This window comes from Bemisia tabaci, chromosome 8 (genome assembly GCF_918797505.1).
Source record: "Bemisia tabaci chromosome 8, PGI_BMITA_v3".
In the NCBI taxonomy this organism is placed as follows: domain Eukaryota; kingdom Metazoa; phylum Arthropoda; class Insecta; order Hemiptera; family Aleyrodidae; genus Bemisia; species Bemisia tabaci.
In genome coordinates this window covers 6,316,162-6,330,251 of record NC_092800.1, presented here as the reverse complement: position 1 = coordinate 6,330,251, position 14,090 = coordinate 6,316,162, and the positions used below count along the sequence as shown (strand labels likewise).

Sequence of the window (14,090 nt, the reverse complement as noted above, 5' to 3'; positions counted from 1 at the left end):
ATAACTTTGTTCTACCAAACTCGAGTCAGGATTGATGCCCCTCGTTCAGCTAACGGAAGGGCGTCTCCTCAATTTACCAGAACCTCAAAGTGCACGGACTTGGATACAGCACGAAGTTACGGCCTTTTATCACCGATGCAACGAAGCGAGCGTGATCAAGACGCTCATTTTTCAAAAATCCCATGGAAGCCGATAAAATATTCAACCACTTAAACTCAGAAGCACACCTGAGCCTCCGCGGAAGTTGCGGACAGCCCCCATTGAACTACCCCCGACCACACGAGCCCTCGAGAAATTTACGACCCTAATAAAAACCGCAGGTCCCGCTTCACGCGCGTCCCGGCTTAGCGTTCCGAAATTTGCGAAATTTCACACTAATTGCGACTCGAGAGGTTCGTCGAGTGCGAATTTATCCGAGTGGAAAATTGCTCCGTGCAGGAATGGCGCGGTGCCGTGGGGAGGATTCCAACCCCTCGAGAATGGAGAGCTCAAAATCAGTGAGGCTGTCTCATACGTTACCCGTATTACGGCCTAATTGACAAAAATCTGATCCCGCGGCCCTCGGATAAAAAAGGGGAGGGATGGAGGGATTCCTGCGGGAAAACAACCGGCGCTCCCTCTGTCTCGGGAGAGGCTGATCTCTAGGTAGATTGTTGCGTTGTTGCCTTTTTATGTGATATTGCAACATTTCCTCGAGTCCGAGGCGAATTGAAGACATTTGATGCCTAATTTTCCTTACGTTGGCGCAAAGTTGAAATTATCGTGTTATAGACTGAGGACTCCATAAAATGTACATGTTGGGAGAGTAGTGGTGTTTATTCTGAGGCGTAATAGACGGGAGTACCAAACTTCGTTCTGGTGGAACTTCGAAAAACGAGAAATGCCAGAAGATAAGGTGGATGTGGAGAATTTCGCATATTGAAAGTTTCTAACATATTTTAAGGGACTCTTGCCGAGTCCTAAAGGCTAGGTTGGGCATGCAAAAGCTGAACTTTTTAAGGACTTTGCAGTACTTTGCTGGGTGTAAGGTCAAAATGTATCATACCATGTGGTACATTGTCAACCAGGAACGCCCTTCTTGCATCTCTGAAACAATCCCCATAAACTTGCGACCTATCAATGCCATCTTCGTAGTACCTCAGAAGTGTGAAAATCGGACCCGCGGTAAGATGAGATGGGTGCAGAAAAATTTGGATATCGCAGCGACCCGAGAGTCAAAATGTAAAAACCATACCCCATTTTAAAGCTAAAATTAGCGTGAATAAAATACTTTTTACAATTTTACTCTATATCTAAAATATTCGCAGAGAAAAAATTGCGAAATTTACGCAACTGGAGACCTTCCGATAAGTCTTTGCGCTCCAATTATTGTCCTTCGATATACCCCAATTTTTTTTTACAGGACGGATAATTTTGACTACGTGAACCGTGGAAGATGGCAACCCCGTACCGTGTTGATCCTGAGAAGGCCTTAAATAAGGCTCCGATGAATAAGGCGTCCATAAATCCTCCATCGGCCCTGTTATTGAGAAGAGCCCCGTGTTTAGGAAGACCCCGGCATTGTGCGCCCGAGACCGTGGGGGAATCACTCGTGCTTGACACGGCGAGGAAGATGAAGAGGTTACGGGACCTCCTATTGGTCCGCGCGCCGGTATTTATACAATTAGTCGGATAAATAAGCTGGCGCCGATTCAAAGCCGTGCAAATCCCCGTCAAATTTGAATGATCGCGTGAAAGGGGACCTCGCAGCTGCCCAGGCAAAAAATTAATCTTGAGACTGCATCCTCGGCAAGGAAGGAAGTCTCAACGCCATCTCGGACCGTTAGGAAAGGTGAGCAAACCTGGAGAAGAATGAATAATCCCTAAGCTGGGATCGTCCCCGGTGCAAAAAAGTTCCACCATCTTCGGGTCGTGTTGAACTTCCGCCTGGAGACACAGTCGTGACGTCTCGTGTAAAAGGAATGAAGAATCAAGTTTTTGTAAGGCTGGATTAGAACAGGATGTGGACGGATTTCTCCGTCGAATCGTTTTTAATAAAGCAGGATACTGTGCGAAAAGGTACGGATTTTCCGTAAAAAAGGTCTGGAAATTTAAGATTTTTGTGATAAATTCTAGTATGTACCTTTTGGGGTATGCAATATCTATACGTAATCCATCCATCAAGTTCCTGGTTTGATTCCTCGTGTTTTTCGGTTTATTTCCTGGTCATTCCCATCATTCCACTTTCCCAATCTGAATACAGTTAAAGATGCGTGTGAGGTAAGGAAAAAGGAAGGGGTTTTAAGAATCGCCAAAATGAGGGATGTTCGGGAAAGTAAGGAAAAAGCAAGGAAAATGTGTTGATAAAACAAGGAATTTGAATGACAGGGTATGAGTATATACCCGAAGTCGATCAACTGAACTCGACTCTGACTGTAGGAATGTGAGCGCGTCTTATTTGAACCATGCCCAACCAAATGAACGGATTATTTAAAACTTTTGTTCGGTTAACTAAAATGAAGTCCACTCAGTGTCTTTGACTCGATTTCTCGACTTATCAATTCAATTTTTGTGGCATGGCAGTACAACACTGATTCTGCGTTCTTGGTGGCTGTTGAGCATGGTACATGAGGAAAACCAAAATTAAATGTTCGTTCGACACGTCACTCAACAGCCACCAAAGAAGCCAATCAGTTTCCACCTGTCAACCAGAGATCGTTTGAACCCGAGTCGAGTCAGCATTCCCGAAGCGCCATTTTCCGAAAAGGTTAATCGATTCCATCAATCCGAGGTTGTTCCCCCGATGACCCGGCGTTCCGTATTCCCTCCGTCGAAATTCATCCGTCGATCGGACGCCCGAAAAAAGTAACCCGTCGTCGGCGGTCCTATCGGGTCGGCCGATCGGAGGCACGGGATTGGCCGAGCCGGCCGCGCGACAGGACCGTTTCGGATTTACGCTCTGTCATTAGGCTCATAAAGGGGCATAAATCCTTGGTTTACGACCGTTGTCGACGGTGCGAGACTCGGCCGGCCCGATCTGGATTTTTAACGTCGCGGAAATGATTTTTGACGTCGCGAACTGGCAACGGTGTTTGCGGCACGTCGCTCGTGTCGAGCTGCCCACGGGCACCGATGGGTGGGCGGATTGAAATTTCGTGTTTCCAACTTCGGTTGGATTCAAAATTCCAAAAATTGGTCCGAAAGTGACAGGTTCTGAAGATTTACATCAGTTTTCATTGTACCAAAATTTGCAGTAATAGTTCACTCGTTTTGGCTCATTTTCGAAACAACATTTTATGAGTCGCCTTCGGGTGCAGATGGGTAGGCGGGTTGAAATTTCGTGTATTCTGTTTCTGACAGAAATGATAATTGCGAAATTGGACCGAAAATGCAAGGTTTTGAGGTTTGCATCACTGCGAATGGTACTGAATTTCCCATTAGGAGATCACTATTTCAGTCATCAGCTTAGGCGCAGGAGGGCTTCGTTCCTCACGTGAGCTTTTCTCTGGAAGATATTAGTATTAAGACAGAATTGAAGCCGTGATTCACATTACTTAGAGTTGAGAAGTCCTTGAAAATATTAGAGTTACAATTAATCCAGTTTTCCAAGTTAAAATTAAGGAAACTTCAACTGAAGAAAAATGTAGTACCCTGTGTTAAAACTACAGCAACAGATGTGCCAAACTATAATTCAATTTTCAATCTTGTGAACTGATCGGATTACAATTTTGGCGCATTTTAGCTGAATATTCAATTATCTACTCACTTTACCAATGCACTGTTAATTTAATTAAACCTCATCTATTTTTTCATTTGGAACATTTAGAGTCGATGTGGAGACTTTAAACAGCAATTGCACAATTTTTCACACCATTCAAGTTCTCCATTTTATGAGAATTGAAGCCGGCATACGCGGCGTCACGAAAGATGGGGAGGCCAGGCATTGAACATAAGTCTACGCCAGTAGCGCGGAAGTTTTTGCGCTCAGAGGCTGAACGGAGGGTTGCTCTTCGTCAGCGCTGTGAACGCTTCGTTCTGAAACGCCTTCAATACCTCCGCGTAGCAACAAGCGCAACGCCACTTCTCTGAACCGAGAACACCGCGCAAGTCAAGCTTCAAGCTACGAGATTGCATCTCAATGCTAGCGCCTCGTAAGATTTTCTCGAACCAAGCGGCCCCCCCTCCCCCTATCTTCTTCAATAAAATTTCTAGTATGAGAATTTGCAACCCTAAATTTTCCAGATATCTATCTCCCTCCTCGACGTTTATTATCATTTTCTTCTTTTTTGCAATTTCATTTCTTTCTTTGCGGTTTCTCGTGTTTTTCTTTCATCGATCTTTCCTTTCGGTTCGTCAAAAAATTCAGATCATGTTCCCCTTAAGAAACATGCACATCTTACCGTGTAGTGTGTCTATGTTTTGCGTTCAAAATAAAGGAGTTTAAAATTGTGCTTTACGAAATGTTTTCCGTCAAGAAGTTTCTACGACTGATGCAAAGGATTTTAAAGTACAAACGCGGACATAAATCCACAAACACAAATATGACACTAATAAATATGGTTTTTATTTTAAAATTCAATTTTTAGTGAAAAATGCTGTCGGCGCATCGACGCGTTTAATCCCTGTGCCCGAGAATGGGTACTCCAAAATTGAGATTAAATCGTACATAATTACAAAAAAGAAAAGTGAAATTAATATAAAATAATTATAAAATGTAAAACCAACTAACGAATGCATGCATCGCAGGAACATCCTATAATCAGAAAAATATCTTGAGAAAAGATCGTGGAGCGAAATCTAGAGTCATAAAATCATCTCAACACTTGTGACGTAAGGCGCACAAAAAGGAGACCCTTCCGAGCCCTATTTTTTAAACGTGTCAAACCGAGTAAAAGGTTCCGAGGGCTCTTCCCGAAAAGGCCAGACAGCGGGTTGCCCAAAGGCAGCTGAAACAAAAGGACGATTTCGCCGTGAGAGAACGCTCATCAAACGGTGAAAACATTGGTCTAAGTGGGTCGCTGGTCCCTCGTCTCCGAAAAAAACCCTTTTCTCCTTTTGTTTAAAGCGGGATTTGCGCTGTATCTGCACCAAACCGGCAACCAGGCTCTCCACAAGGGTGTCCTACCCGGAGCCGAGGGCCGTAGTGAGGAATAAAAGAGACATTTTCGGGCCCGACCGTACCTGAATGAAAGCATGGAAATAAAGCAATAAAAATTAAGGAGAATTTTTATGCTTTTACAACTTGGCTGCGAACGCATTCTCGCTGTACGCTCGGCGTGGCCTAGGTCAGTGCCGTGCTTAAAATAGATTTAAAATACAGCAACATCCGTTGTTTTTTTATTGATCAATCGATTTTGCTAAGTATTCTATCGCGATGTAGGAGCTAATCTCATCTTTTCGCGAGGCGGTGAATATTTTCGAACATGACGAGGCCCCTAGCCGGGCGGTGTGTTATGATAGTCGGGGATTAGCTTTGAGCGCGTGGTTCCGGCGGACTCCGCTCGCGGCAGCGGCGCGCCACTGTTCCCCGCATTAGCGGAGGTTTAAGTTATCATCCGGCGGCAGTACATGAATCGACCCGAATCTGTGCGGACCCGCGCGCTTCGACCATGTTGCCGCTGGCGTGAGAGCGACGTAAACAAAACGAGATTTTTGGATTACCGATTTTCGGAATTTTTCCCCGCGAAAAAAAAATAAAAATTGTGCGGCGTATATTTTGGAAACCAGTCTGCGGTGTTTTCCGTCCGGAGTAAAATCTGTGTCTCGCGCGCGTTTTGTCTTCGCCCGTTTTTGTTTATCCTTTTTTTTTTGTGCGTGGCCTTTTTGGCCCTTTTTCGACCCGGTGCGATTTTCGGACTTTCTAATTTCTCGGCCTTTTGTTTGATTGTGCCCGCGTCGGCGTACCCTTTCGCTTCGACCGGCCACCCTTCTCCGTTCCGGCCCGAATAAACTTGTTTGTAAACATTTTCATTGTGTGCGGTTGAATATTCAAATAACAGTTTCGGAGATGGAAATGCGTTTCGTTTCAGTGACCTAATTGTGATTTTTTTTTTCGACTGGCCTCATTTTCTCTTCGGAGAAATTCCTCAGCTGGGATGCGTATGCACCCTCCGAGGCCGAGAGCAATAAAACCATTCCGCGTTGGAGACTCGAAACGGTCCGGTGTTGAATGAATAAAGAAGTGATTGCCACCCATTGTTCTGGAATTTTAAAAACCACCACCATGCCCCACATACAATGGCCCAAACTGTTCGGTGCATCGCGTTCGAACCGTGTCCGCCAGACGAGAGAAATATTCTAAAACACCCTCGATTTGCATAAATTATAATTTTTAAGTGCTGTGATACTAATTTATTTAATTCAATTCGACACGATAGATTTATTACAAAAAGAAGAAAATATTTTCGAACGTAATATCGTACCAAATTAAAAATTGCCAAAATTAGTGTTTAGGGTGTATTTATTTTTTTTCCGATGGATTTTTGAATGGGTACCAGTGCCAATAGCAATTATAGCTTGTGCATTTGATGTGTGAGCTTTTGAAGCTGTCTAACATATTCGCCTTTGTTTCTGTTCTGTTTCCTGTCCTGTCTCCCGTTCCTGGTATCGTTGTGTGCGTGCATTTGGGCCGGCTCTCGGACACTCGGACGGCCTCGACCCGCGGTTCCGCCGCTCGGTGACGCTCGGCCATCCTCGGGCACCTCCGCTCGGTCCACGTGGGACCGGTGTCGTCCGGCCGCCTCCCGACTCCAAAATTATCATCATCGGGGACCTTGGGGATTGTGGGCCGGCTGGGTTCGACCATGGCGGCGCCGAGCCAGCCTGCACGCCCGGTCAAGGAAGCAGCACCGGGGTAGCCTGGTGGAACATGATGAACAGTGGGCCCCTGTACGAGGAGAACCCCCCCGTCCACATCAAGACCTCGCCGTCGTCGACCCCCGTGACGACCTCCAACTCCTCGACGGCCTCCACGTCGCCGTCCTCCGTCACCTCCAACTCGGGGCCCCTCCACATCCCGGCCAAGCGGCTCGTCGGCTACGGCGACTGCGAGTCCGGGGTCATCCGCCACCACCACGGCTCCCACGGCTGGAACTACTCCCCGGCCGAGCATCCCCATCCCGGCTCGGGCACCTTCGACGGCTACAACAATGCTCCCACCTACTACAACCTCGCCGGCGACCCCGCCGCCAGGGACTCCCGCAAGGCCACGGCGCTGACCTTCTGGTCGCCGGCCGCCTCGACGCCGGACTACAAGTACGGCGGCCCGGGGACGACGCCCGGCACCTCGGCCGCCGAGCAGGCCTTCCCGCAGACCTGGTGCAACTACTCGCCCTACTCCACCTCGGCGCGGCACCACCCGCACGGCGAGCACCCCCAGTCCATGTCCTATCTCACCCCGCCCGATGACAGGAATAGGGTCTCGTCCATGGTCGAGAGCGGGCACTACGACTCCTACCTCTCCAGGAGTTACCCACCGCCGGACTCCGTACCTACCTCTGTGCCCTACCCGCCTCCAGGTATGTCATACTTTCACTATTTTTTTAGTCTAAGCTCCGGGCTGACCGTTAAAGTTGGTCGACAAAGTGACAGACCAAGAGGGGAAAAACGGATATTGAGGGATCCTATCGGTAGAAGCGGGTGGTTGCGATGGACTAAAGAGGTAGGTAATAGACTAACTAATGGCAACCCACGAGAGATCCTTTAGTTAGCCCATTATCTTCTCCCTCAGTCTGTAGGAACCATCCATTTCAACCAATAGGATTGCTCTATACTCTAATGTCTTCTTTGTCCATCGCTTTGTCTATCAATTTCAACAATCTGCCCACTGCCAGGGAATTGGCAGAAGGAAATTGTTCTCTGAGATGTCCTCTAGCGCACGTCTAGTGGCAAGAGTCATTAGTGGCAATGCAGAGGAGCACTGGTGCAAGCAGTAATTGGTGAGGAGCACTAGAGTTCTTAGAGTATGCACAACCTTCAGTGCAATCAGAGCTCTCGTCAAATTTCATGGCCGAACTTAGAGTGAGACCAAAGATACGGCATATCAATCGTTAAATTGCTTTAAATGATGAAACGAAGGCGGTAGATCTTCTGTCAATAATTAAATACGACCGAAAAATCTGACGAAAACTGCACCAAAGTGATTGTAACTGCAGGTATATTTGCATGCTCGGTTTGATACTCTCGGACAACGGAGAGGTGAAAGAGTTTTTCTCATAAGATTCATTGATCCTCTATTAGCTCACGAGGTAAATACGGACTTTGCTTATCCAAATTTAGATGAACATGGATGTTTATCGAAAAAATTGACTCGAAGCACTCCACAGTAGTTGAGAATTAGATTGTGGAGTGTTTTATGCTGCTTGTGGTATACTCTCGTAGTCAGTTCCGTCGCGATTTCTCATTAAAGCTTCTGTCTCACCTCAAAATTGAGAGAAAACTACTTGAAATAGCATGAAAATCCGCGTAAGGAACCCGAATCTACTGGTATCCCAACAGTATGTAGCAGAAAGGTGGGAGGGATGTCAATGCTACATTTTCAACTGATCCTGCAAGTTGGATGCCCTTCTCCTCACGTCCTGCATAATTTTTTTGCGATCTCGATTTTTCAACGAAACCGGCTACACGAAGAAAACCAGAAATGGGCGGTGTTGAATGCAAAACCACCGTGCTAAGGAAGAAAGTCGTATGAACCTTCAGACACTGCCAAATTTCATTTGGTAAAAAACGATTGAATATTTTTCCTCTTGTTATTCAGACAATTTTGCTCGGTAATGAGTCTTAAATATCCGAAAATTTCAAGGGAGAATATGATATTATTTCCGTCAAAAATATATGTCATATCCGGGAAAATTTGGCAGCTCCCGAATGTTCATACGGCGTTCTTCCTTAGCACGGCGGAATAGGGAAAACAGCTACTTCGAATGGACCCCCGCCCGCGTATGAGCCCTGTCCAAGCAGGGCTCACTTGCGTCGGGTCATTACATCTCGGAGCGAGGCTCGAAGGGTTGGTGAGACGCCGCACATCGCGAGTCGTTTTTTATCGGTCGAGCGATTGCAGCGAGGCAAGAATAGCCAGCGAGGACGTTGTTTCAAAGGATCCAAGCTCCACTAACTGTCCTCGGACTGTCTCGTAAAGTCCCGGGTTTGTTGCCGAGGTGTCCCTTTTTTCAAAGTCTTGAGTGACACGCATCAAACGCATCCAATGGGTCGCTCCCCTCTTTCCCCCTGCCCACGCCGCGGTGGTGCGCCTCGGGATGGTCAAACCGAAGGTAGCGCACCAGGTGGGCATGCGGTCGGCCGATTGGGTCCGGCCGTGTTGTCGATTTTGGAAGAAGTCCGACTGGAATTTCACATTCACGTCCTTTCCTTGTCTTTAGTTTGTTTGTTTTTGACGTACTTTCTCCTTCCTCTGCTACATTTCGCTATTTCCCCCCTTTTTTTTGCGGGGGGAACTCTTTAGGGCATATCATATCCAAGGCGAAAGAACGTAACTATACTTAGAATTTTGCTATTAGGAACGACCATTTCTGGCTCAAAATAGGAGCAACGTATGCAGCGTTAATTTCCCTATGGACATCAGTGTTTTTAACGATGAGCCAGAAATTGTAGTTCCTGATTGAGGCGTTGGGTGCAGAGAGGACATTTCTTGGTTGCGGTTTTTCAGAATCTCCACCGGTAATTTATATTTTAGAGGGGTAACTAATGGGTGAATTTTCTGAAATATCTCGTTTTCAGAATAGTAAAATTATAAAAAAAAATTCAGTAAAAGTTTCAACGAATTCTCTATGCATTTGCTTGAATTTTAATGGATGAAACGTTAGCCAATATTCTGAGACGCACCGCAACCAAAGAATACCCTGTCTGCGCCTAGTGCTGTAATTTCAAAATAAAGTCCATCTCGTTACTGCAAATTTTTTTTTTCAAATAGTACTTTCGCCAAGCAGTTAGCATTTCAACTGGAAATTTAAATGTTTTTACCTGTATTCATCCATGGAATTCACGATGATTTTGGAAGGAAATGGCTTATTTATCCAACCAAAAAAAATTGAAGAATTGAAGTCGTTTCGAGCACTACTCAAAAAAACACATCCGTCCTCAGGAAACTGAGGACGGATGTGTTTTTTTGGGAAGTGCGAATGCTGGTATGTTTAGTAACTATATCAATCCGAACATCATTAGTCTTTTTTGGCAGCATAGCTTCTATGCACGACTTGCTTTTCTTCGCTGTTACGACTTTTGAAACCTCAGTTCTGCATAAAAAGGCATAATTTTAGCATACCTCTAATTGAAACGTACTGCTTCATGATACTTCCTAAGGTAGGAAAAGGCAACCACAACTTGGCAACTCCGTCCACCTTCGAAGCCCATATCCGAACCCATGCACCAGTTCAAATGGCTTTTACCTTTCTTTTCCTGAATGCCAAGTTTGGGGTACCTGGTTCGTCCTCCAGGTTAAAGCGTAAAATGACCCCAAAATCGGGGTCGTTCGATGATGATTTATTGCAACCCTCTCAACTTGATGTTTTCTTCAACTGGCGCGGATTTTTCATTTTTTTTTTAAATTCAAATGATCATTTTTATCCTTTAAATAGCGAATTCCATTTTGGACTAATTTTAAGTAGCTTAGGTTTTCTTTCCGCTGTGGCCAGCTTGGAAAATGTGTCTTTCCGGTGTGTTTTTCGCGGCGCCCACAAATTTTTGATTCTAGTTCTCGGCTCAAGATTTATCATCACTTTTCGTGTTGAATTTTTCAATTACCAACCAAATTCTCATTCTGGGAGAAGATTTATCCATCTGATGTGAATTTAGCGAAATTCGACAAATACTCAGTTTATCGGATTGTAAAAAGTTAAATGTGCTTCATTTAAAAGTATCGTGGATACAAGACAGTATACGGTTCTCGTCTCATGGACAAAAACCACTGAACGGGCTTGGAATGAGGAAAACAACGCAGACTTGCTGCTGATAGTACGAGTATGCTTGTTCTGAGCAAGTAGTGCTTCCCATTAACACGTTATTTGATAAGTCCGTCCAACAGTTGCGTGGCGTGCTTTGCGATAAATCGATTGATCTGCCACTTAAACCTATGGAAAAGGATCGATGAACCGGGTGTTCGCAACGAACACCGAAATACTCGATTCTTTACCGTAGCTTCAAATGGGGGAAATATCGAGAAACGATCATTCACGCTTCGCCACTGTCTGCAAAATGGTCTTCGAACGATTAGGAACCACCATTTCCGGCTCGTCCGTAAAATCACTTAACTGCGCAGAAAAACTAATCGCGCATATGTCGTTTTTACAATGCGCCTCAAATTGTGGATCTTAATTGCAAGATGCAGTCTAGAAGAGCCACCATCATTCATTGAAACTTCGTTGCCCCTGAGAGTAGACAAGCTTTGACTGAAACTTTCAGACCTCTGCCTGAGCAAGTCGTTTTCTTATGATTGGTCGTTGGCGGTGGCGAGATGTGAATGATCGATTATCATTGTTTCCCCATTTGAAGCCGTGATAAAGAATCGATTATCAAAGTGTTCGTTGCGAACATCCTGTTCATCGATCATTTTCCATAGGTTTAAATGGCAGTTCAATCGATGCATAGCAAAGCAAGCCACGTCGCTGGAAGTTGGCGCTTGCCTCCGATCCGCGAAAACTGAGAAGTATTCCCGGTAGGCTGTGAGATTAATAAATCGCTATTACGAAGGGCAAAAAAAGTGGTGTGAAATAGATCCTTTATCCGGATCCGCTTCACCGGAGGTGCGGTATAGGGGTGAGACGGGGAGATCAATGGGAATCAGGTGAGATTATAATAGAAGGAGCCCGCTCTCCCTTTTCGCCGCCCCTCTTTTATGTCCTATTTCCGACTTCTTTCCGCGTGTGCCTCGAGTTTCTCCGACTCACCACCAGGGGCGCTGCGCTTTCCCGTTTCTTCTCGCGCCGCTTCCCGTTTGGCGCGTGGCGGCTGTTCCATGCTGTTTCGATCATCGTCTAGTGTATTTCTTCTACATTTCGTCGCCCCTCTGACGTAATAGCGTATATCAATTTTCACGTGAGCCCCGGTCTGCCCATATCTATGTGCTTTCTGAGGCTCATGTGGAAATAGAGATATGCCTTCACGTCAGAAGGTTGGCGATTTGACGGAGGGTGATACTCAGCGGTGGGTCACATTGCAAAACTCTTCCACACACGGACCTGGTTTCGTTCATGTAATCCAACATTTATGATTTTTCGTTCTTCCGAAAGAAAGAAAATAGTGGTGGCACTGTATGTGTCAGGTAAAAAGGCGCGATATTCAAAATGCGTTGTTTCAGTTTCTCGTCATGCAAAACTTTTTGACGCACTGAAACAATCATATCAGTCATTTCCTCATGGAGTGAATGGAGCATGAGAAAACATTGAAACATTGTATTCTTCACATCATGTTTTTCGTAGGACCGTATAGTACTATGCTCGTCATGCCGTCTCCTTGTTTTGAATTCTAAGGAATATCTCTTCATGACCTTTAGATATCGAACTAATTGTGAGTTCACTGGGAAAAAAAACACATTGGGTCTAGAGATGTTCTAAATGAGGAAAACTCGACGCTGATCGAGTATGCTCCATCCGAGTCGGTGCGTGACGTGAGCGAATAGCGCGCGTCTGTGCGCACGATTTGGCAACACCGTAAAATCATGCAAGTCGCCACAAGCACATCGCTCCTCCATTCATAAACGGAGATCCACGAAGGTAACTCCTCGGCCTGAGGTTCCATCAACTGGACCTCCCGCCTTTCCCCCCTCAAATTCGCCTTTTGACACGCAACAGCGGTCGCCATGAGTTATGCAAGACGCCGAGGAAGCGAGTGTGCATTAAAAATGCATCGCTTGGTGATGCAGTGCACTTTCAGTCCTTCCTCTCAGCCTTCGCTCATAATTCGCAAGGCGGGAATTGCATACGAATTTATCGCTTCCATCGCGTATGGTGGTCCAAATTGGTCGCCTCCTCCTGAGGGGTATTATCTTATTTGCCCAAAATTCAAAGTTTATAATGAAAACTTGCAAATAAGTCGTATTTGAGGCAGAAATATGACCGTCGCGGAGTAAACGAATGTCCGTACCGTGTGCAGAGGCAAGTTTTAACTACTCGAAGCAGAAAGAAACCAATTCCAGTGGCGATTTTTTGTGTTGGGAACATTGTTTTTCCTCCATTTAAATCCAGTGGAAAAATCGATTTTCGGCGAGGTACGCTGCCTCGCCAAGAATTGATTGTTTTACATATACATTTAATTGGGAGAAAATCAGAGTTGCCGCCTTTCAAGAGTCGCCGTTTACTAAGTCCTTTCATTCATTGCTGAATTTCATCGAATAATTTACGTTTTCGTGCAAGGAAACGATTGGAACAACAATTTTCAACTCATTTTAAAAACAACGCCCATATCTTTAATCCCGTTTTCAGGTATTAAGGCGGCTTTATGGATGCGTCAGAAATATCAGTTTCATATAAAAATATTTAGTACAATTCAAAAGGCTAATCGTAAAATGCGAGCAGCTCAGTTCATTGGTGTAACAACGAAAAGTGTAATGTTGCATTTTGTTTTTACAACATTAATGATCCGACAATGTTTGAGTCCTGAGCCTAGTCTCATTTCCACGTGTTTTAACGGAGGCGTGAATGATCGATTATGTACTTCCCCACTTGAAGCTATGCCAGGTAATCGATTGTCAAGGTGTTGCTGCAAATACCCTGTTCAACGATCATTTTCCATAGGTTTCAATGGCTGATTAATCGATATATTGCGAAGCATGCCACGCCACTGTTGAAATCCGGTCGACTGTTGCTCAATCTTGTCAATTAATTCAAGGGGAGCGCAAGAGTGCCCCTCGCCAATAACATGCCTTTTTCGCACAAGTTGTTATAAGAGACAACCGATTCGCGAAAAGGATATCGCACCAGCATGCGCTTAGACATGATGTCTCGGCCGCTTTGTCATTGAGAATGGCATTTAGTGGGAGGAGCGAATTCTGTCCCCACGATGTCTTCGCATCTTTTGACGTCCTTGGAATTGTTCGGTTGCAATTATGGTAATGCGCGTGGGCGGCGTGCCCTCCTCGCCGATTGCCAAATCGCCGTCGA

At 45.5% G+C, this 14,090-nt stretch overlaps 1 protein-coding gene across 3 annotated transcripts in view; it reads left to right on the top strand.

The window, feature by feature from the left end:
- LOC109038002 (Homeobox protein abdominal B) overlaps window positions 1-14,090 on the top strand; it is a 221,080-nt gene that overhangs the window by 186,801 nt on the left and 20,189 nt on the right. For all 3 annotated transcript variants that reach the window (XM_072303176.1, XM_072303177.1, XM_072303178.1), the window contains one exon: window positions 6,801-7,496. In XM_072303176.1, the coding sequence (XP_072159277.1) occupies window positions 6,848-7,496 (649 nt within the window). In that variant the 5' untranslated portion in view covers window positions 6,801-6,847. The remainder of the gene's footprint in view (window positions 1-6,800; window positions 7,497-14,090) is intronic.